The 25,104-nt window shown below is 45.1% G+C and overlaps 1 protein-coding gene across 5 annotated transcripts in view; it reads right to left on the bottom strand.

Annotated features, from left to right (window-relative positions):
• Window positions 1-25,104, bottom strand: part of Gramd1b (GRAM domain containing 1B) — a 170,970-nt gene that overhangs the window by 103,767 nt on the left and 42,099 nt on the right. For 3 of the 5 annotated variants that reach the window (XM_027930512.2, XM_027930510.2, XM_027930511.2), the window contains exon 2: window positions 21,909-21,986. In XM_027930512.2, coding sequence (XP_027786313.1) covers window positions 21,909-21,986 — 78 coding nt within the window. The remainder of the gene's footprint in view (window positions 1-21,908; window positions 21,987-25,104) is intronic. The other 2 variants (XM_071616790.1, XM_071616791.1) reach the window with 1 other exon arrangement.

Here is a 25,104-nt window from a genome sequence, read left to right as displayed (position 1 = left end):
TGGAGTAAGAAAGCGCTGTAGTGTGGGCAAGAGGCAGAGAAGAGGACGAATAAAGGAGAGGAGAGTCAAAAAGGAGACAGGATGGAGAGAAACAGAAAATGTCAAAAAACTAAAGAAAAGGACAGGCACAGAAGTGAGTCCAGACCAAAGCTACAGATCCGTCCGCCCCCCTCCTGCCCCTCCATCCACCCACTCGGTCGTCCAGACACGCGCAGGTGGCCAGTACTTTGCAGGACCCGGCACCTCCTCCCCTCTCCTGAGGTCTTGTGCGCACGCCATCGCCCTCCACTCTGACACAGCCCTGGATGCTCAGGAGTGGTGGGCTGAGGGAGAGGAGGGGAGAGATAAGTGAACCAAAGGCAGAACTTGCCAAGCGAAGCCACTTACGCACAGTGCGGCCGGCAGCATTTCCATCCTACCTTTGCTGTTGCCATGTCAGCCGGCTCCATGATCTCTGCTTGGCCTAAGGAGCAGCCGCACCATCCAGAGAGAAAAGGCAGAGTCACAAACGTCCACCCACAAAAGAACAAACCACCCCTCTTGGAAGGTCTGGGGCCATAAGAGACCTACTTCCACTCTCTAGCAGATCCCCTGGGACTTCCTTTGTTGGTGGCGAGGGGAGCCCTAGGGCCCCCAGCAAGTCAGAGGGCCTGCCTATGTTCCCACAGATGCCCATGAGGCTGAGTCAGGGGGCATCACTCCTCACCTGGCATTTGACCCCAGGAGTGCAGGTGGGTCTGGCCAGGCTCCCCCTGCTGGGGGAGTGAGCGCAGAGGCGGTGGCCCTGCCCTCCCATCACTGCCGGTTGGTACCCACAGGTCAGAAAGAGGGGCGCATGTGAGCTGAGGCCAGCTGGCGGGTGCTGAGCAAGTGCTGGGGTAGCAGGAAGGGAGAGGGCTCAGGGCTGGCAGGGGCAGGTGTGAGAACCTCGAGAGGGTGCAGGCACTCAGATGGAAGCAGGAAGGTGCTGTGCAAGGAGATGCCAGAGCCATAAAGCCGGAGCCCAGCCCGGCAAGGTGGAGAATGCAGAGGGAGAGGAATTCGCCCGCTGGAGCCACTCACCTGGCAATAACATTCAGACTGACTGAGGCCTACACAGGAGCCGGGAGCGGGCGGCTCACACCCCCCACTCCACTCCCAGAGACTCACAGCCTCTGTCTAAAGGTACATGAGAGCAGCCGGCAGCCTGGCTGAATCTGCAGAGGCCCCTGGCTCCGGTGGAGCAGCCTGATTGGAGGAGCAGGATGACTTCATCCAGCCCCATTCATCACTCTAGGTTTCCTGCCCAGCAGGGACATGCCGCTCTGCTCTCAGTGACTATAGCTTCCTATCAGGCTGGCTTCTGCAGCAGCCTGGGATGGCTGTATCTGTCGGGGGCAGCCTGGGGAAGGGGATCGGAGCTTGCCCACCCCCAGGACCTCCAGGGAAGAGAAGAATGGGATTTTTTCACATAGCCGAGGAAGTGCAAGGAGTCTGCTGACAACAGGCTGCACATATTCACTGTGTGTTTGCTGGCGCAGGGACCAGCATCCACACAATGCTCCTAAGAACTAGCCAGGAAGCAAGTTGTAAGCACTGACCTTCCTGCCAAAAAAAAAAAAGGTAGAGGAGATATTTCTCTCCCAATCAGAGAGAATAACCTATGGAAAAACAGACCCCCATCCCCAGCATCCCTGAGTACCTCCCTCCTGGAGTTATCCTACCAGCAGCTCCGCTATCCCAGGTCCTCGGATGTTCTCATCTGGGCTGGTGGTGAAGACACTTGACTCCCTCATATCCAAAGTTTCAGACCCTCAAAAGGTTATAGGTGAAGGGGAACTTACAGCCACAGTTCCATTTTTACAGATGAGGAACCCAAGGCCCAGAAAATAAGTCAGAGGGTCAATGCAAGACCATCAGTCTCCTGGAGCTCACTGCCACAAGGACCCCTACCTGGAAAATGGTGAGATCCTGCAAGAAATGATCCTTCCTCACTTCCCTTCTCCCTTCCTCCCCTACGCCTACTCCCATTGCAACCCCTGGACCATAGAAAACTCTTAACAAGGTAAGGGTCAGAGAGATTAAAATACAAGAGAAGAAGAAGGAAGACATTGCCCCTGCATCCTGTCTCCATTGTCTCTCATTCTTTTTTATTACCTCCCTTCTGTCCCAGCCCAGCATCATAACCACACCACAAGCTCAGAGAAACCCAACAGCCAGGAAACAGTGTCCAGCCAGACGACAACAGGAACACGCCAACTGACAGAGTGTCCAAGGGTCTGTCCAACCACAGGAGCTCCATAATCTACAATGCCATTTCCAAAGTCACTCTCATGTGGGAGACCTGGGAGATACCCACTGTTCTCTCCAATTTAAAAATAATTCAATTGGGTGTAGTGGTGCACACCTATAATCCCAGTGATTTGGAGGCTGAGACAGGAGGACCAAAAGTTCAAGGCCAGCCTGGACAATCTAGGGAGACCCTGTCTCAAAGTAAAAAATAAAGCAGGCTGGTAATGTAGCTCAGAATTGAGCACCCCTGGGTTAAATCCCAGTATCACAAAATTAATCAATTAATCAATTAATTAAAAATAGAGATAATTAAATTGAGGTTTAGAGACTTGAAGTGACTTGCCTAAGGTCACAGAGTAAGCCAAGAAGACTCGGACTTAACCCCATATTTACTGAATCCAACCCTCTCTCCACTAAACCTCATAATCCTCTAGTTCCCAACCACTCTATTATGTCGTCAATATGCTCCCAACTCCTGATCCCTGTTATTATAGACTCAAATTATAATACATCAGTTAATTAGGTATTTCCCTTTGAAACTTTTCTTTTGATGATGGAGAGAGAGCGAGAGAGAGAGAGAGAGAGAGAGAGAGAGGGAATGCATTATCAGCTAGCAGGGGAAAAAAGTCCTGTGAATATCCAGAGGTTAGTGTTTACATTGAAAACAATCTTCTGTGTACAAAGAAAATTGCTTTTAGATAAAAAGAATCACAAAAGAATCAATGATTTACCAATGTTCTCTTCAGGCAGAAAAGTAGGCCAAGGCGCCTTACCAAATTTTGACTATCTAGATAAAAATTAAGGGGCAGGAAAAAGGAATGTGTAAAAGGGTACCCTGGATGTAAAAGCATTCTGGCTCTCATAAACATAAAATGTCGCCTCCCCTTTCCTATTCTATCCTATTCAAATACAAAAGGATGCAGAGGAGAATTCAGGTTGATCCTCCCTTATTTTAAATGGTTGGGATGGGAAACGTTTCATTCGAAATTTTTTAGAGTTGGGAGCATTTGCATAGACTCTACCAGTTGAACCTCCCTGATTAAAACATCCAAAATCCAGAATGCTCCAAAATCTGAAATACTCAGAGCTTTCACATTTGAGGAGCATTTTGGATTTCAGACTTTCAGATGAGAGATGCTCAATCAGAAGTAGAATTTAGGCCAGTGGATGGCCTTCTGTGACTAGCTGCCTGGTTTGTATAAACCTAGACTATGATCGTGGATACAATTAACTTGAAAAGGATAAGAGGCTTTACTGGCCCTGCAGGAGAGGTAATCCACTAGACACTTTGAAGAGCTATTGGTGTGGGAGCTGTGCCACTCCACACATGCCATCTCCCCAGCTTGGTTACTGCTGTGGCCTGCATCCTCTCTGTTCCTGGGCAAACTTGCAAACAGATGGAGAGCAGAAGGCTAGTACCCAAGAAAGAGGATGTTCTATTCATCAAAACCACAGAGAAATCAGGCCCATGTTAATGGGAGTCCACTCAGTTTCCCCAGTGACGAAAAACATTTACCTCCTCATTTATTTGTCTATCTACCTATATGTGTCTATTTATTTATTTATTTCTGGTGCCAGGGGTTAAACCCAGGGGTGCTTAACCACTGAGCCACATCCCTAGGCCTTTTTATACTTATATTTAGAGACAGGGTCTGGTTGAATTGCTTAGGGCCTCACTAAGTTGAGGCTGGCTTTGAACTCACGATCCTCCTGCCTCAACCTCCTGAGCCACTGGAATTACTGGGGTGTGCCACTATGCTTGGCATCTCCTCAGGTAAAGGACTGTCTCACAGCCCTAGGTGGTGGACACAGACAGTGCTCAGGAGAGCTCTCAACCAGAAGCACCCACATGTATTTCACAAAGCATTTCACATGTCTTGAACTGAAAGCATCAGAGAAGGTGCCGTTTGCTAAAGAATAAACAACCTAGAGGACAGAGCATGGAGGGATAATATTAGGCTTCAACAAGATATCCTAGAGTCCAAAGAAAATTCCAGGAAAGGAAAGGAAAGGACAGTGAAAGGGGAAAATTAAAAAACAAACAAACAAAAAAAAACTGATGCAGGGTGTCTAATCAAGAAGCCATTAAATCCACATCTATGCTACTTCCCATACAGGACTGGATCTAAATAATTCCTTACAACAGCTCTTCTATCCTATGCCTTTGCTTTTTTAATTAGAAACCTGAAGCTCCCTCTTCTCCAACTTCAATTCATTTTATTTTGCCTAATATTTAGTGAAAAAGAAAGAAGAAGAAAGCCTCTTTATAATATTCTCTCTCCAGGGCAATTACTTGCAGTAATTACTTTACCCTAGGTATTACTTTCCAACTCCTTAACCACTGTGCTTATGCACTAAGTTAAAGAAAAGGTGGGAGGGACTCCAGATGCTTTTGAGAAGAGACTAAAGTGAGTTTTTGCAGCTCAGGAGAATAAAAGAAGGGGGATATGGGAAGTATAGGTACTCAGTTCCCCAGCCCAGCTCCAGGCTGAATAGTATACCTACTGCTTTAGGAAGATCCTCCAGTGGCCACCTCTTGGGAGGAGGGGCTGCAAGAAGGCCAAGAGAGGCTATTTCAAACCCTGGTCAGATAAACTTTTCTGCACTGCATTCTGGGACATGTAGTTCTCTGAGCAGCAGGCAGAGTACAGCCATGTTTGCATTGCCTACAGAGTGTACAGCTTGATCTCTGCCTGTCCTGAGATAGCAAATATGGATCAGACGCATTTTCCAAAAAGGTGAAATCCATTTTCTCTGTAAATGCAAACTGAAAAGAAGGCAATGAAACAGGGAAAGATTCATATAAGTGCAGGGAACTTGAAAGGGAGACCTTGAAAGGTCATTTGTAGATGTTCCACGTTTATGGATGACAGGTTCTCTAGAGAGGGGAAGAGAAGGAGAGTGAATGAGAAAGCAGTTTGTGTGTGCCTCAGTGTGAGACCCAGGAGTGCAGGTGTCTGCACGCATGACTTCGTATCTTTGATTTGTTAACCATCAATCTTTAGAGAGGAAGTTGAGCATGAGGAAGAGCTTAGCCTTGAATTCTGACTCAACCACTCACATCTGTGTGACCTGGGGTGAGTTACTTGGCCTCTCCGTGCCCCCATTTCCTATAAGGCAGGAATATTATTATTCAACCCAAAGGCTGTTATGAAAACTGAGATAACATCTGAAAGGGCTTAGGATGATATCTGGCACACAGTACAAATACCACGCAAGGGTTAGGTTATGTGCTGGCTTTTTATTCAGAAGTTAACTGCCTGCCTTTCCCTCATCCACAGGACCTCTCACCCCAGGGCATGACATTTTAACTCTTTCCCAGAGTTGATGATGGATGGTAGAGATAGATGGACAACTGATAAACCCACCTGCTGTTTGAGATGAATAAATACATCACAATGGGGGGAGTCCTAGAGCAGTGGTAGAGTGCTTGCCTAGCATGTGTGAGGGTTGGATTCTCAGCACCGAATAAAATAAAGTTCATTGACAACTAAAAAATTAAAAAAAAAAAAAAACGGGTAAAATAGCCACTAGAATAAAGAAAGACAATAGGAAGCTCTTTGGTTGAATATGCTGAATTCTAGACATTAAGAGGAGGAAAAAGGTGGAGGAGTCAGGAGAAAGGTCATCACAAACAATGAGCCCACAAGAAAAAAACAGGAGAAAGAAAACCTGGGAAACTGATCAGGTTAGTGGTGGAGGGAAAAGGAGGCTAAGCAACTGAAGAGTCAAAGCTGAATGTCCTTGGGAGGATTTGATTGAAACATTAAAGAGAAGCTGCCCAGCATGAGGGAAGCCAGAGAGGTAGGAGCTAAGTCTGCAAAGGTCAAGTGCAAACCCGTCTTGCAAAGCTGAACTGCCCTCTGAAGAAGTGGGCAGGGAGGGCCTGGGATGCAAGAATTTCTGAAGCAGTCAAGACAGGGTTGATGGGGGCGTAAGTCCAGTTCTAAGTAGGAGAAAGGGAGACAGCCATGTCTTAGGGGCCCATGGACTGCAGTATGGTGCCTTTGGCTGTGAGAGAGGTGACAGACAGGAGGGGAGGGCTACCAGAGAGCAGGTCATGTGACTGAGTAAAGGGAGAGCACTAGGATGTCAGCCTCCCAGGGCAGCTTGCTCAGGGAAGCTCCAAGCTCAGCAAGACTCAGAGCCTTTGCTGATATCACTGCTACGCTATACGAAGTTCCTTGAAGTAAAACAACAAAATCAGAAAAGGGGAGATCTGTCTTTCATAGCTGCTAGCAATTCCTGAGACACACACAGGCAACAAGACCCTAACCGATATTACCTTGACCTTAGCCTCTAGAACTGAACAAGACAGAGTAGCATACAGTTAAAAAAAATCTAGGAGGCTGGGGATGTGGCTCAAGCGGTAGCGCGCTCGCCTGGCATGTGTGCGGCCCGGGTTCGATCCTCAGCACCACATACAAAGATGTTGTGTCTGCCGAAAACTAAAAAATAAATATTAAAAATTCTCTCTCTCTCTCTCTCTTAAAAAATTTTTTTTTAAAAAAATCTAGGGCTGGGGATACAGCTCAGTTGGTAGAGTGCTTGCCTTGCATGGACAAGGCCCTGGGTTCTAATCCTAAGCACCATTAAAAAAAAAAAATCTAGAATGAAGCCTGGTTCAAATTCTATCCCATTATTTAATGATGTGTCATCTCATATGTCATCTTATATAAATTGCAGAACTTCTCTAAGCCTCACTTTTCTCAAACTAATGTCATAATATAGGCTGAATGTTCCTTATACAAAATGCTTGGGACCAAAAGCATTTTGGATTTGGGTTTTTTTTTTTTTTTAATATTGTACATACATAAGATATCTTGGCGAAGGGAAACCCAAGTATAAAGAGAAAATTCATTTGTGCTTCATATCTTTGTAAACATAGTCAATGTAATAACATACATTATTTTTAGTGCATCATCATTTTGACTGTTACCCATTACACAAGGTCAAGTATGGGATTTTCCACTTGGGTCATCATATTGGCACTCAAAAAAATTCAAATATTGGAGCATTTTTAATTTCAGGGATTCAGATTAGCAATGCTCAATCTCTGATACTATATCATAGAAAAAATAGTGAAATTTAAATGGGAACACAGTTTCCGATTAATAGGCACATTTATTAAATGTTGACTAAACTAATGTCTTTATAAGTACTATCTTCAGGGTGCCAGGGAATTGGAACAATGGGTATTCCTTGAGTGCCCCCAATTCTCCAAGCCATCTGCACTTGGTGCCTGGGCGAAGCTAGCACTAGTTATGCAATTGCTTGCCTTACCTACCATCTCCAGGCACAATCACACCACCTCCAGCCTACAGCTGGTCCCTGCACTGTGCATTCAGATGAAAGTTGCGCAAGTGCTTCAAAAAGGGAAGACATCATAAATGCATAAGGCGGCTGGCACTGGTTGTCCTGTAGGTTTACTCCTATGCCTGCACCAATGTTCACACCAGTTGTACAGAAGAGCTACAGAGGACTTCAGAGGCTAGCACGTATGGGTTCCAGATGAGAGTACGGGAAGCCACAGGAATAGCTGAGCAGGAATAATTAGGAACGGGAAAGAGTGAAGGGCTCAATAACATTGCCTGATCCTTTTTTAAGCTACATAGTAAATGGGAAATGCTCATGTTTCCATTGTTCCACACCATTCCCCTGCAGCCTAGAGAAGGAGGTGTTGGTAGAAGAGTTAGGCTAGAAGATGTGGGGATCGTCAGAATGCCAGATTATCACTAGACCCAGACCACCTAGAGACCTTGTAATGATTACTGCTGAAGCTAAGAGAAAAATAGAATAAGGAGCAGGCAAACTCTGATTACAGATCCCCAACAGCAAAAAGAAGCAGCCTTGGGACTCATTCTCCTTGGAGAAAGGTTGATGAGCTGCCAGGAGTGCTGGTGATTCCAGGGAAGAAAGAAGAAAAAATGCACCCACGCAAATTCCCATCAGAGCTTTAGTTGGTACCTGCAGAGAGGTAAGAGCCACAATAGTTCTGTTCTGCCAAAAACACATGATGATGAAACTGAAAAAAAGCATCCAAAAGAGGTAACACAGTGGAACTTTCTACAAACCACCTATTTGTTAAAATCCTAAAGCACTTCTCAAAATCAACAGGGCAAAGAAAACACACTTTTAAAAAAATCATTCAGAATCATTGGGATCTATCCTCTCCTTGTCAATTGTTTTCTTGTTTGGTCTGTTTCTGAAGCTTTCCAAGGGATAACCTTCGTAAATAGACTTGCTCACACATCTCCACATCTCGTGCTCAAATCCCAGGAAGTAAAGAAAGATCTTCAGACCCAAGGAAAACCAAGTTCTGTACAGGTTCAAGTACCCTAAGAGTCACCTCTCCCTTCTTCAAGGGAAAGCCCCAGTGTGTCAAGAAAGCTGGAGTTAAATCACAGCTCTGTGACAGTGGACAATCTGAGCCTGAGTGTGAAAATGAGTATCATAATAATTCCCTTTGTAGGATTGCTATTGTGATTAAATAAGGTCACATACGGAAAGCACAGTGCTGAGCACATGACCCTTGAAATAACGGCTATTGCTATTAATAACAAATACCTTAGACCTTAAATATCATTTCCACAACTAAGCTCATGGACACTCCGCTGTCTTGGATGTACTGTTTGCACATGGACATTGATGAAGGTTCCCTATAATTATCAGTTTGTTTGCAAATTAATTTCCCATTATGGAAGGTATTCACAGAGAAGCAGATAGCCCCCTAATTGTAGGTATCAAGGAAGAAATTAATGGATTAGGAGGGAGTGCAGAACATTTGACCCCTGAAGCCCCTGTTATAGACATGTAGTCTACACCTTTATTCACAGGGGCAACTCTCAGTTAAGAATCCACCTGTCATTTAAGATGCCCAGAAAAGGACAAGGTAATAGATCTGTGTCACTTCTAGAGGGACAAGAATCAAGCAAGTGAAACCATTCCCTTCAGCATATATGTCATGAAGTTTCAAAAGTCAACCAATAAACTAGGGAGTCTTAAAAGTCCATCTGTGAATTCAATTTATTAACTCACCCATCATGGTCTTAAAAAGGATGACACAAGGGAGCGTTTGTGTTTTGCACAGGTGTGGGCAGTGGGTGGCATGGGGTTGCACTCACAAAAATCCTTTACCCCCTCAGCCCCTTCCCCCAGCCTCCTGGACCATTCTTAAACAGGGTTGCAATGAGCTTCTGTCCAGCTTGTAGAGAGAGTTTCACCTTCAGACTGAGGAGAAATGGCAAAGAGAGAGGCACAGAGAGCCCAGAGTTAACTGCTTATGGCTAACAGGCCTGAAGAAAACTAGGCCCAAGTAACCTGGAAGGCTAATGACAGATAGATAGAATGATTAATGCCTAACACACTTCCCCACCCACCCACCTTTCTCCTTGCTGCAGAATAGTGATTTTAGGGCTGTACACAAGACAGATAAGGAAAAATAGAAGCTGTATGCCCAGCCTAGTTGAAAAAAGGGCCCTTCCCTGTCCCTGCCCTATTAAATTATGTGCTCGATACTACAGAGTGAGATCACAGGAGGCTTCAGGCTAAGGGCGTTTCTCAAAGCATAGTAGACCTGTGTCAGAAGCAATTGGGATAGGTGTGAACGACAAATACCTAGGCCTACCCAAGTCTACATGAGGCCCAGAAGGCCGCATATTGGATAAACTGTCCGTGTATTTGTGATTCTCAAACACATTAGAAGGCTGACTGTTGCTGCCTTAGAACCAATCTCCCAAGCAGGTTGCTTATCATCAAGGAGACATGAACGCTTGACTACGGCCGCACATTAAAAAATATTACCACTTATATTTTATTTATATTTATTTTTATTTCTCCCTTTTAAAATCTCTACTTGATCCAATCTTGTACAAAATATTTACTATAAAAGTATACATACACACATTATAGGGATGTATATAAATGGCACATACTGGAATAGGATTTTGCAACCAAGCTGCAACATCATCCTCTGGAACAACAAGTGATCAAGGCCTGGTCTCTGCCAAGAGCAGCTCCGAGCTATTACTAGTCAATGAGTGGCTAAGAGGAGAACTGGAGGGTTCTGTCCCCTGACTTTATCTCAGTCTTGGATTAAGAGGGAAACAAAGAACGCAGCCATGGAGGGGAAGCCTGAGTTGGATTTTTTGCCTTGAGCACCCAGTTTACCACCCACTCACATTCCTTCTTCACCATGGCTGGTAGGAGGATGGGATTTCTCTCAGCAGGAAGCAGGAAAGCTGGAGAATGAAATCTACCACCCATCCTGCCAGTTGTCCTAACCTAAATCCCAACTATGGCGTCAGCAGAGAGTAGTTTTCTGAGCTATATTTAACAACCCCCTTTCTCATGCAGAAAAGAAGAAATGCTGGGGTAGGAGAAACACAGAGCAGGTGATGGTTACACCTGCAGACAGTTCTGCTGACAGCAACAGAAGCAGCCAGGACTGCCGAGGGAAGGAGCTGGGAACACAGGCGGGAGGGCGAGGACAGGAGCACCCACGTGCTTCTCTACCCTGCCTCAAAAGTCAGAGCTTAGGCCAGCTGGAAAAAAGGTTTTGCTCTATTATTCAGAAGCTATACGTGCTGTCTTCCACAAGACAGTGTGTTCCCTAAGTATGTGGATCAGAGAAAGGGGGAACATCTGACAGGTGGTCACAAATCAAACCATCTCCATGACCATGCAAAGTCCAAAGATTAATAGATACAAAAAGGACTAATCTTTAGTCCTCTACCTGAGCCAGTCCCAGAATCCCATGATTATAGAATGTTAGAGCTAGCAAAATGCCTTACATTGCTGTTCACCGACTCATTGACTCATTCAACAAATATCTGAGTACCTGACATGTGCCAGGTACTGTGCTGAGCACGGAGTAGACACTCAACAAAACAAAACTAATCCCTGCTCTCCTGAAATCTAAGGACTACTAAGGAAAACAAGGACCAAGTCAGCAAAAAAATATATAATCACAACAGGCGATTAGTACTAAGAAAATAAACCAGGGTGGTCATACAAGTGAAGAAGGGAAACCCTACTCGGACCTTTTATCTACAGGTGACAAAAGGCAGTCTGAGACAATGTCCACTCCCAGATGAGAAAACTGAGGCTGTGGAGCTTTGGCTGGGAATCACTAACACAGGAGGCCAAACTCTGGTCTCACTCTCCACCTCACTCTCTCTGCACCACACTAACAGTGTTCTTTTTGGGGTCTGAAGAACAAGGACCTCTGGGGTCCCTTTTGGAGTTATTTACCATTACATGATCACTGCAGCATTCGATCAAAGTGAGCCTTGCTGAGATGGGGCCAAGCAGCCCCAGGCGCATGCTCCACACAGCATCCTCTTGCTGCCAGGGGCTGGGGAAGCTCGTCCACAAGCCCACTCCTCTGGGCTCCTCACCCCACTCTAAAGGCAGCTGTCACTCCCCAGAAGAGCAAGAACCATAGTTTATGTGACTGGTTTCCCCTGGCAACTTAGAAGGCAAATAACATCTCTCCTAGGCTTATTTGTGGCCCGTCTTAACTAGATTCTCAGACCTCTCAGTTCTATCTCAAAACACACTTTCCAGGTGCTTAGCAGGCTTACCCCAAATCTGCTGCTTGCTGCTGCCAATAATAAAAACTAGAATTTACTGAGCACTTACCATGTGCCAGTCACAGTGCTAAGCCCATTTTTTTTTTTAGCTGATTTTGATCCCCACAACTTTTTAAAAGTAGGTGTAATTATCTCTATTTTTCAGAAAGGAAATAGATTCTGAGGATAAAATGATTTTGCAGAGGCACCATAACTAGTAAGTGGGAAGCCAGAATTTAAACTCAGGTTTTTCAGTCTTCAAAGCATTCCTGATTTCCACACAGCCATTAATGAGACAACGTTGTCCCTGTCACTAGCACCATATCAAGGATCAGAGAATCTCTCCATCCGCCACTGTGTTGAGCCCCACTGTGTGTGAGGCAGACCTGCAGCCAGTACCTGAAATGTCATCTAAGCAGAGGAAGGACTCAAGTCTCTGCCCAGGACCCTCAGAACTTCTGCCCCGAGAATCCCTGGGGAGAGAACTCTTGTCAATTGACGGCTACAGGATCCTGGGCATTGATGCCTGTACCTCCTGTATGTCTATGATAGAGACAGCGGCAAAAATGAGATCAAGTCACCTTCTACCTCCAGCCCCCACCTACCTTTGAAATCCACTTAGCCTCTCATTCATTTGTCCATCTTTTCTTTTTATTATTGCTGTTTCTCTTCACATCCCCCCAAAACAAACAAACAAACAAACAAAAAAAACATCTGCCCATAAGTTTGCACATCCCTCTCTCTCAAAGGCCTGCCAGCTTTAGATTTAACTCTGATCCAGGGGCGAGAACCTGTTCCTCCTCCAGGAACCCTCCCCTCTCTGCTTGTCACCAAGGCCAAGGAACAGTGCAGATAGTAAGGAGCTATAGTAGCACAATTCTGCCAGGTATCGGCACCTGCCCTAGGACAAAGGGTCCCACACCCGCCTTATGCTCACCGCTCCACAGAAGCCTGTTCCAAACTCTGAGAAAGAGGAGATTTAAGGGGTGACCACACCAAGTTAACAACCCCAAAGACCCCACTCTTAGGTCCTTTTTAGTGGAAGGAATTATCCATGCCCCCAAAGACCCATCCCAGGCAGGAAACACCATTCTCTACAGCACCATTTTCCTGGGTCCAAGTTCTTTACCTAAGACATTCACCATGAAAGAAGAAAGAAAAGCTGCCACTCAGCTGCCCAGCTAGGAAGGACCCAGTGAACCAAGTCACCTTCTAGAGGGGCACACAGTCACACAGAGACTAAATCTCCCAGTCAGCAGCCCATCCAGCCTCCCCCTCAACCTAACCCTTCAGTATCCCTCTTGGGCACCTGTCATTTAGCAAGGACCTACTGTTATCTCCAAACATAGAAACCAAGCCCCAAAGTACTCTTGCCTCAGTGAAGAGCCCCAGGCCATCCCAACCCTAACCTCCAGGGCCCTCTGCCACCTACTTGACTCGCAGAAAGGCCAGCTTCTTCCTCAGGGAGGAGACGTGGTAGTGACAAGCCTGCTTGACAGCTGTGCTGCACGAGACGCTCTCAGAGTGCAGATTCTGCACCATGTTGGGTTCAGAGGAGGGCCAGCAACATGGTAGCAGGGACCTCGAGGGCTGGGGTCTCACTCTGGGGCTGCATAGACTCTCTGAAGCTTCCCCAGCTGTGCTCAGTAGGCTCCTGCCCAGGAGCTCTCCCTGCCCTGTCGTACCATATAATATGTGGGCAGGCAGAGGACCCCAAGAGGGATAGCCTGATGCTCTGTGCTACCAGGATCCCCTCTGCCTTGGACCTGAATCACAGTTCCAAGCAGATCCCTTCTCCATCTTTCCACATCTGGCAGGGCTCTGGGCACTTGGCGAGCTTCTGCTCTTTCTCTATCCACAGACAGGGAGGATGGAGCTGTACCCGCATGTGATGTCAGCTGCTGGAGCTGGAGGTGGGGGGAGCAGCAGGCACTGCTCCCAGAGGGTTTGCTACTTGGCTCCTTCCTCATAGTGAGGGAGGGATCACCTGAGTGAACGTGGGGCCACCGGGAATTCAGTGGCCAGGCAGGTAGATGGAGCCAGAGTGCTCTAGAAATATGCTTTTGGGAACAATTTCTGGAATAGAACAAGCAGAATTGAAAACACATCTGTCTCCCTATACTAGGAAGCTGTGTATTCCAGTGGCCAGACCTGAGCTGGAGGTGGCAGGCTTATGCCTGACTTCAGCTCCTGAGCTCGCTCTGACCTCAGGCACCACTACCGTGGCTCCTCCAGTTGTTCAATCAAAAGTTCCACACACAATTGCTTTCTCTGTGCCAGGTACAAGGGGAGTACTTTCTGTCCTCAGGGTCTTCTCAGCTACAGGGGAAACAAGTGAGGAAAGCAAAGAGCCACATTGCAAGGTGAGAGCCGCAACCAAATGAACCCCAGTCTAAAAATAAAACCTATAAAACTCGGCTCGCCATTCCATCCCAACCACAAAGAACCAGGGAGGGTTCCAGAAAGACAGTCAGATGGGGATGTCTCTTAAGGTCATTACAGAAAAGATGTGACCAAAAATAAATTAGTTATAACCAACCTTTAGACTACTCCCATTCCACCTTCCCTGATCTGGAGAGATGATCTCACTTCCTATTACCCAGGGAAAATAGAACCTGCAGCCTCTCACCTCACCTGCCAACCACAGCACCATGAATTCACCTTCCTGCATGCCCATTCTTATCTCCTATTCCAGGGAGATCCTCCCTTTTCCTGTGGTCTGGATCTATCCTGGCCTCCCCTAAAACCCTTCTTTGTTATCTTTCTATAAGGGACATTACCCAGCTGAGAATGTGGGAAATTTAGGACTCAGCTCTGAAAGCCTCTCTCCCCGCCCCACATACCACATATCCAATTTATCACCAAGTCCTGGACATCTAATCTCCTAAACATTACCTTTTCGTTTATTTCCTTGCAGTGCTGGGGATCAAACCCAGGGCCTGGAGCAGACTCAGCAAGCTCTCTACCACTGAGCTACACCTGCAGCCCTAAACAAGTACTTTCAGATCTGTCTCCTGAGCATCAGAGTACAGCCAACTACCTGGTGTCTCTCTCCATTTGCGTACACCATGGGGGAGTTTACACTCTACGTGTCTAAATTAAACTCACTGACACGCTTGCTCTTCAAATTCTTCCTCCTTTGCCAAAAAAATTAATAAAAATGCAAGCACATCATAATACTAGCCATGGGCCAGGCCTTATTATATTCTAATCATTATACACACAACACATGCGGCTCTCTCAATAACCCTGTAAGGTGTAAGATATTATCATACCCATTTTTAAGGATGAGAATGAGACACGGAGAGGTCAACTGACTGTCCGAGATCACACTGCTTGTGGCGGAGCCACAGTCACAACCTAGGCAGGCACAGATCCTGCAGACTGTGTGGCTTTGTCATTGTTGTTGCTGCTGCTGCTGCTGTTTGCCTAAGCTCAAAATCCTAGGTTCATCTGGATGACCTCCCCAACTTGGATGTCTGTCAATCCTATCAAATCTGCCTCCCAGGTCTTTGATGGGTTCCTCCTTTTCTGTCCTCACTACCATAATTCAAGACATGCTCCTCTGGTCTCAGCTTCAATGTAGCAATAAGGCCTCCTCACCCCCCTCAGTACTTGCTACACTCGATCACCCTCTTTCATCTTCTTGATAGCATTTATTATTAATTGATGTTTTCTTATTTGTTTATCACCTCTTTTTCCATGAGAAGGCCAGAACCATGAAGGAGACTGGATTTCCTGTTCATAGATGTACCCCAAGGCCTACAGAGTGAAGAACATGTCGTATCTGCTCAATAAACACGTATTAAACAAGAAAACAGAGAGTAAACCAGGACCAGTTGCAACTTCATCTATTTGCTTTCGGTATTCATCCCCAAAATTCACCTCCTTCACTGGAACCAACGTGATTTTTCTCACAAAAATATCTGTGAGTGAGCTGATGCTATAGACTGAATATCTGCCCATCCTCCCACCAAATTCCCGGTGCAATTCTAAACTCCAATGTGATGGCATTAGGAGATGGGGGGCATTTGCCCGTAAGGAGGTCAGGAGGGTGGGGCCTTTGTAATTGGAATGAGTGCCCCTAGAAAAGCTGAGATCAGAGTTGCTCTTTTTGCCATGAGGACATACAGAGAAGATGCCTGTCTATGAAGAAAACAGGCCTTCAGACACTGAATCTGCCACCACCTTGACCTTGGACTTCCCAGCCTCCAGAAGTACAAAAAATAAATTGTATTATTTATAAGCCACCCGTCCACAGTATTCTATCACTGCAGCCTGAAAGGACTCAAACACCTGGGTTCATCCTCTCTCCCAGTCTCTCACTGCTTTCATCATCAACAAGGAACATGGCACAATCAAGGACACAGCAAGATCAAACCTGCCTACCTGGTCAAAAACTCCTTTCTGGCCACTCGCTAGCTCCCTGCTCCTAGGACACAATGCTGCAAGGATACCTAAGTGTTTGCGCTCGCTGGAGCACGGCCTGCTTTCTCACGCCCCCATGCTTTTGTACGTCCTGTTCCCTCGCCTGAGAATGCTGTCCATGTGACACTCCTACTCATTTTGCAGCTCTCAGCTCAAGCACCACCCTCCAGAATCTTTCTGGATACCCTCCCTCCCACCCAGCACCCCCCACCACCCTCACCCCCAGCAATGTAGCTTAGTCCTAGCTTAGTCCTGGGCAGTTTCCTCAACTTCCCCAGCCTCAGCCTCCTAAACTCCAATATGGAGACAACAGCATCTGCTTGACAACCCTGTTAAAAAAAATTATATTAAGAAAATGTATCAACAATAAACCCTTCTATTATGTATAATGCACCAATAAATAGAAAGAAAAAGTATGTAAGATTCATTACACAGGGTTTGGCACATAGGAAACATTTTGTAAACGAATTCTTTAGTTTTATTAACGTACAAATAATTCTGTGTCAATTACTACATTGTATTATACTTGTTTGTTTGCAAGTGTATCTCACCAAAAAAGAGAAAAGCTCTTGAGGGAAAATAACATTCCTTAGTCCATTTTTCCAATGTCTACCTGACATTTGCAAGTGCTCAATATTCCACCCATTCTCTCCACTTCCTTGAGGACAGAAGAAGGTAGATATGCTAAGTTACCACTTATTAAGCAACTACTAAGTGCCAAGCACTTTACATTTTTTTTTAATTTATTCTTTTTTTTTTTTAATTTATTTTAGTTTTCGGCGGACACAACATCTTTGTTTGTATGTGGTGCTGAGGATCGAACCCGGGCCGCACGCATGCCAGGCGAGCACGATACCGCTTGAGCCACATCCCCAGCCCTTTAATTTATTCTTTACAAGAAGACATGACAGACAACAGACTTTTACAAATGATGAAATAGGTTGAATAAAGCTAAGTAAGTTGCTTTTGGAAAAAATACGCAGTTAAAAAAAATGCACTGTTAGAAATGTGGATGTAGTAAAACACCTGCTTAGCATGTGCAAGACCCTGGGTTCAATCTCCAATGCTGCAATAAATAAATAAATGGATAAATAAAATTAAGATGCACAGTTAATAAGCAACAAAGAAGGTACTCAAATGAACTCTGACTGTGAGGCATTTGTTCTTGCCAATACAGCAGTGCCTATCAGCAGCCAGCAAGTGTCCACTCATCTTCCAGCCTGGGCTCTGCTGAGCTCCCCTGTATCCTGTAAACATTTCCTGAAGGTTTGTGGCACACAGCCTGCAAGCAGGAACAGGTGTGTGGATGTGTGCTCTGGGCCTGGGGACAGAAGCAGGGGGCCCTGCCTTTGGATTCATATGCACACACCCACTTCCAGGTCTCAACTGTCAACTCCTCAAAGACTTCCCAGTCAACGGAGACCACATTAATGTCGAAACTAACCTAGTGTACACAAAAGCTCCTTAGTAAAACAGCTCCTTTTTCTAAGGTCCTCCTTTGTTCAGAAGTTTCTGTCACTGGGAAATGAGTGCTTGAGAAACCTTAATTGGTCCAGCTTGGGTTGAACCTTGGAGCTAGTGTTTTAGTTTGCCCCTGGCTTCACCTTGAAGCGTGAAAATGGATTAGAGTTCTGTATTCCACAGTGCACAAACACACCACTACCCTCCCCTACTGTCATGATTCCAAAGACTTGCCTTCAGGACAGAAGATGGACGTGAATGAGGGAAAAAAATTTCTAAGAAGTCCTTAAGTTTGACCACATTGAGACATTTCACCTACTGCTAATCAGTATCGTCATGTGCTCTCATAAGATTATATAAAGGAGAATGAAGAGTAATTTAAAATCAAAACAGCAGCAAAAAAAAAAAAAAAAATTATGTAGCCTAAGTCAGGCATGGTGGCCTGTACTCTTAGCTACAGGAAGCTGAGACAGGAGGATCACAAGTTTGAGGCCAGCCTCAGCAATTTAGGTAAGATCCTGTCTCAAAATAAAAAGAGCTGTGGATATAACTCAGTGATAAAGCACCCTTAGGTTCAGCCCCCAGTACTGCAAAATAATAAAATATAGAAAGGGCTAGGGATATAGCTCAGTGGCAGAACACTTGTCTAGCAATTATGAGGCCCTGAGTTCAATCCCTAGTTTAAAAAAAAAAAAAAAATCTACAGCCTAGGGACATTGCAGCCATCTTAGTTCAAGTACACTCTACTTAATGTTGACACAATGAGGAAATCACCTAACAGCCAGCCCACTGTTAAGCAATGCATGACTGTAGTAGGGTAGCTATTTGTCTCTAAATATTGCAGCTATCCTGAACCCTAAGCAAAGACAAGAAAAAGAAATATCAGTGCTTTATTACACCAGCTGAAAGCGCGTCTTATACTGAAGGACTGCAATTTTGATCTTTAAAGCATAAGAAATCAATGTTAATTGTTTGCCTGCTCTATGAGATGACCTTTCATCAAGTAATTGATCACGTGCTTCGGAGTATTAGAAGCAACTGCAGAAAGAGTCCACAATAACTACCTCATTATTGGATAATATTAGCTCCCCCTACCCCTCAGGAGAGTGGCAAAGAATAAATGAGATCACAGAAAGACCTCAGCAGTGAAGGAAATGCTGTCATTAATGAAAGGGTACACTGTCAAAGGGCCCTGGGGGAGGAGCCTGGCCAGATCCCCACCTCTGCAGAAGATCTCCTCAGAGTCAGGTTATCAAGGTTATCACCACTTGCCTGGGACTGGGATGTCACAGGGCAACTTCCCAAATGCCCCAGAGAACTTTAAATTGGGTGGAAATATCTTAGAGGAAGAACTGGATGCTGAGGCTGGTGACGATGGAGCTCTGGGAACTTGTTCTCTCCAGAAGAAATGCACTGGCTGAGAAAAGACTAAATCCAGAGAGGCACGAACCATCCAGGAGTTTCTGAGGTGGGTGGTGTCCACAGGGGCCGCTTTGGGAAACACAGTTCTCACCTCCTCGTTTCCTCACACTGCCCAGAGCCAGCTGAGACAAAACACCCTCATCCACCAGGAAGAGTGTGTGGGACTGAGTGGGCTGGGGATGGGAAGCAAGGGACAGGATGGAAACCCAGAAGCCTTTTCCAGGAAGAGATTTAGAGGAAAGAATCTTTTATTTTGGAGGAGTGAGTAGTCAATGTAGAGTACCAAAGAGCCAGCAAAAGGCAGAGCTCTCTAATTAGCAGTCAAGTCCCACAGTGCAAGACAGATTGACTTAGACAAAGTAGATGAGGGTAGGTGCATTCATCACTTTCTCTGTAGAGCTTCAAAAAAAAGCAGTAGAAAAATAGGAAATGTTGGCCAGCAACTCCAAGGCTGAGGCAGGAGGATTGCAAGTTTGAGACCAGCCTTCCCAATTTAGTGAGACTCTGTCTCAAAATAAAAAACAAAAAGTACTGGGAATGTAACTGAGTGATGACACGCCCTTGGGTTCAATCCTCAGGAAAGAGAAATAAAGGAGGGAGGGATGGAGGGAGGGAGGAAGGAAGAGAGGGAAGGAGACAGGGAGGGAGAAAGGAAGGAGATAAGAAGGAAGGAAGAAAAGGAAGTGGGGCGAGGCATTGGCCACAGGGCACCAGTCAGAAATGGACTGGTACACTTTCAGAGCTGACTGGTGTGCAAGCACAGGGAAGGAAGTTGTGCTGGGGACGGCTGGGGCTCCTTCTCAATTTGAGTATAGTTGTTGAAATCCAGAAAGTCTTTTAAAAAGAGAGTGTAGGCTTCTCTGGGGAGAGAACAAACTGCTCTCAGATCACAGCTGGATAAGCATTTTGATTTCATCTTTGTCTTTTGGGGGCCCCATGTCTCCATATATACTCCCTCCAAATTGATGAACTGAGCCATTCATTTTGGTTAAGAATGGGCATAAAATTAAGAACTCGGACAGAATTCACAAGAGTGCCTAATCTAGAGGTAAGGATTAGAGTTCGATTGACACCTCCCTTGGCTTCAATCTTCTGCAGAGGGGTATAATAGGTTATTTTGCAAAGCCTATTCTATTGATCAGCCCTATCCATGGAAATGGTGAATCTGAGCTGAAACTCTTCTTCCTGTAACTTCACACTGTTCTGTTTCTTATGCTTTCACATATTTAAAGAGTCACCTTCAATCTTCTCTATTTCAGGTCCAACCCCTTTCCTTCAAACAGTTCTTGTAAGGACATAGGTCATTCTCTTTTGAACTCTAATACCCATTTCTAAAGAACTGGTCCTAATACACAAAATATGATCAAATTTATACACACTACAGTATAAGATCTCTTTCTCTTTTTTTAAATCCAAGCATGATGCTTCCATTAATGAATTTTAAAACTTTCAAAGTGTCCTGTCCTATTATTGGCTCATATTTGGCTGATTTTTCACATGAAATCCTATCAAATAGCAGGGTGTAGTGGTACACAGCTATGATGCCAGCTATTTGGGAGATTGAGGCAAGAGGATCACAAGTTCGAACCCAGCTTGGACCACTTAGCGAGACCTTGTCTCACTAAAATAAAAATAGAAGGCTTAGGGAATAGGTCAGTGGTACAGCACTTACCTAGCATAGGCAAAATGCTAGTTTAATTCCCAGTACCCCACAAACACAAAGAAATCCTATCAAAGTAGGTTCCTTATGGCAACCTTACACTAAAGAAATGAATCTCTATTATCAGTATCACATTTCCTTTTTTGAAAAAAATCTCTCTCAGTTTCCCATTGTTCCCAATAGAAGCCACTGTTCTGTTTGAAATCATATTAAATCTTGATTTTAATTAAATTTCCTTAAGCTTCATTTAAGTTTGATAAAAGTGGCAAAAGCACCTTTGGCTTTTTCAACAGAACTAGATCCAAAACAGAGACCCTGTGGGAAGCCAGCTGAGACCTCATTTAAGTCAACATTAGAAAGGTGGTGGACTTGGCAGAGTGCTTGCCCAGCATGCTCAGCGTCCTGAGTTCAATCCCCAACACCAAACATGTATATTGACTTTTGGGGAGGGACAAAGAAGTTTAACTTGTTACCACAAACCCCCTTCCATCTACCACGTGTAGCATGGTACGAATCACGCTAGCTGGCCCTCATAACCTGAGCACACAGCTAGTTGTATCTGGAATCCTCCGCTGAGCATTTAGGAGCCTCCATATTCTCCGTGTTCTTTTACATATTCAATCTCATTCTCCATCGTTAACCTCAACCACATGCAACGCATTCCAAGCCAGTCAGGCTGGTTTGGTGCCGCCACTGGACACAACACACACTCAACCCCAAGACATGCGGCTTCCTCAGCACAAAATCTCTTCCCCAGCACCGTCCACACTGTACCTGGCCCAGAAGATCTGACTAGAGGATGCGAGTTCTAAGTCCAAAGTCTTGCCAAAGCGTTTGGCTTGCCACAGGTTGACACCCCTCCTTGCTGAACCCGAAAGGCTTTCAGGATCAGCCTTTGGGGTTGCACCCTCATTTCTTGGGTGAACAGCTTGTCTCTCCACTCAAGTCTCCAAGCACAAGGGTCCGGCGCTCTCCTCTGGCTCTTCCACTTCCCAAACTGCTGGCCCACGGCAGAAGCACGGTCTTACTCAAGCACGTGGCTGGTGCTCTGTCATGCTTCTCCCACCCACCCGCTCCCTCCTCTAGGATCTCACCTTTCTTCCCGCACTCGAGGGCTCAGGAACCTGCTCGAATCGTCATCATGGCTGCTCTGCTGGCTGCTCTGCTGGCTGCTGGGGAAAGACACAGGATATGGACCGTTAATGCTCAACTTCTTTCTCAACCCCGGGGAGGTCTTAGACTTCAACTAGAGAAAAAAAAAGGGGGTTACAAAACTGAGGCTACAAGTTCCCCCCTGCGCAGAGAGTTTAGCACAGAGAGTGTACTATCGGAGGAGGGGTGTGAGAAATGACACAAACCTGGTACAAAAACCCACCCATGATACCTGAGGACAGTTTTGCTGCCCCAGCTGGAAGAGGAAGGTTTTGACCTTGTTCCTGTTCTTCCCCAGCTAAATATGCACATCCAGGGCATCTTAACCGCCCCTCTTAATCTCACTCTGATGGGTTAATGATTCCGTTGTTCTTCATCCCACTAGAGACTCCCAAGGAACCGGTGTAGAATTGAGGAGGGAGGGGCTTAGTAGGGTGTGGAGGAAGGCAAAAGACTTCACAGACAGGATCTGGGGTCACCTGGTCTGCTTTTCAGCCCCCAGGAAGGGCTGGGTAGAGCGAGGTTAAAAAAAAAAAAAAAAAATAGAAGGAATAAAGGGTGGAATCCCTCCAATCCTCACAGCCCTGCAGGTAAAAGGACTCCTGAGTTCAAGGTCAGAACTCTGTGAACAGACTCCACCCTTAAGGTGAAATGGAATAAACTGCTTTTCATCTTATTCCAGAGAGAGAAAATCTTTTCAGACACCTCATGACATATTAGATGAACGCTGATTTTTTTTCCCCCCATTTACAAGTATTACCTACTCCAGGCATTTGACAAGGATCGGAAAACTACAGCCTTCGAGCCAAATCTGGAGCCATCTGTTTTTATACAGTTCCATGAGCTAAGAATGGTTTTTGCATTTTTAAAAGGTTGGGGGTAATCCAAAAAAGAATATTTTGGGACACTTGAACATGATGTGAAATTTGAATTTCAGTGTCCATAATGACACTTTACGGGAATACAGCCACACTTGACATTTACGTGACGTCGTCCTTGATTACTTTTAAGCTACGGTGTCTGAGCTGAGGAGTTGAGGAGTTGAGGCAGAGCCCCGAAAGCTCTGTAGAGGAAAGATTTCAGGAGCCCACAAAGCCCACAATATGAACCCAAGGAGCTTTCATGGGAAAAGGCAGACGAACGCAGCTATGCATAGATTTTATTAATAATAAAGTCCTACTACAAAAATTTTTCCCCACTACTGGGGATTGAACCTCAGGGCAATCTATCACTGAGCTACATCCCCAGGACTTTTTATTTTGAGACAAAGATCTAGATAAGTTGCTGAGGTCAGCCTTGAACTTGTGATCCTCCTTCCTCATCCTCTTGAGTGGCTTCGATTACAGTCATATGCCACTGTGCCAGGCTGTAAAGTTTTTCTTCTAAAAACTCACTAAATTATTATTGATTTTATGAGTATCATCATACCCTATTCTGGTATCATTTTACTACCAGTTTTTCAAAGAATCACAAATGTCTGTATTTTCATTGTTTATCTGGCAGTATCAGAATGTATATTTTCTCCCCCACACACACCCTATTTTGTTTACTTTTCTTTTTTGTGGTCTTACAAATTTCTTTCTTGGTCTTCTATTTTTGTGGTATTTGGAGGGTTTATGTATATTTTTCTGAGTTGAGATCATTTTAATTGCATAATCATAAATTTCACACACAGCTCATAATTAATAATAAACATGGGTTGGTTTTTACAAGGCCTTCAAGTTCTTTCACTTTGTTGTCCAATCCAATTTTTTAAAAAAAGAAAGAACAAGAAAAAAGAAAATGAAAAAAGAGAGGAGAAACTAGTAAGAAAAAATAAGACAAAAAAATTATTAATATGAATGTCACTACAACCCAAGCAATAGTATAACCAAAATCATTTCTTTGTTCTGATAAATTGTTCACTGCAATAAGGCCAAGCGTGGTGGCACATGCCTATAATACCAGTGATTTGGGAGGCTGAATCAGGAGGATTGCAAATTTGAGGCCAGTCTCAGCAACTTAGCAAAGTCCTAAACCACTTAGTGAGTCCCTATCTCAAAATAAAAAGTAAAAGGGCTAGGGATGTGGCTCAGTGGTAACCCCCTCCCCTGGTTTCAATTCCCAGTTTAAAAAAAAAAAAATTGTTTACTGAATAGGTGTGCTGATCTGATCTCTAGAGTACATTCCTTAGGCTAGATTCCCAGCAAACCACAAACTGAACAATCTTAAAGAATTTCATCTCAACCAAAAGAGTACATGAATTGTTTGTGGTTATGGTTATACAGTTGTGACCACACTTCAAGGTTCTTCCAGCAAGAAGTAAATGGCTTTGGAAGCAAATTAAGTCAAAATTTTCATACACACAAGGAATCACATACACACACACCCCAGAAACCAGAACGGCACCTACACAAAGCCTCCAGCTGCGAGGCAGAGCTAAGTGCCTACGCAAACCTTTTCTCTTTCCTTTATGCCAAGTGCTTTTTTACTGCCTTTCCACCATGGAGTGTCCGTTCATCATTTTCCCCTGCAAGCTGCCACAAATTTACCTATTAAAAACTCCTCAAAACCAAATCTCACTGTACTATTGTTGACCCATGGTATTGACTATTGTATGCATCAAGCATTCTCTTATATACAATCTGGGATAAGTGTTATTCTATGGTAGGCGACCCACAGATGGCTGGAACTCAAATTCCAAATGAGACACAGCTCCAGAGACAAGCCTCGAGAGAAGAGTAGTGACCTACACTTCGGGCAGCCTATGTGAGGAGTAGCAGGAAGGAGGGGTACCTGAAGCCCCATGCTTTATGTCATTGATAACAGTCAATGGGGCTCAACAAACCCAAATGACCATCAACCTCACAGTCTCTTCAAGAAAAAGGTTGACTGACCTTGACCCATTTGAGCCAGGAGAGGTTGGTTCTCTCCACTCACCCTGCCCTCCAGCTTGCAAACATATCTTAACATTAAACTAATTAAGGCCAGACCTAAATGGCAGAGTTACCAAGGTTTCAGAAAAATAATTGAGCTAATATTACCAAGTTATCCCACTAGATGGCACTGTCGGCTTCCAAACCAGAATCAACCAGGCTGCCCAATACCTCAGAGCCTCAAGAACCCCAACCAGGGCCAGCCTTCTGGAGCCCCCTTCTG

The sequence above is a fragment of the Marmota flaviventris genome, chromosome 9 (genome assembly GCF_047511675.1).
Source record: "Marmota flaviventris isolate mMarFla1 chromosome 9, mMarFla1.hap1, whole genome shotgun sequence".
Taxonomy (NCBI): Eukaryota; Metazoa; Chordata; class Mammalia; order Rodentia; family Sciuridae; genus Marmota; species Marmota flaviventris.
The sequence above is the reverse complement of the archived record's forward strand: the minus strand, read 5'-3'. Positions and strand labels throughout refer to the sequence as shown.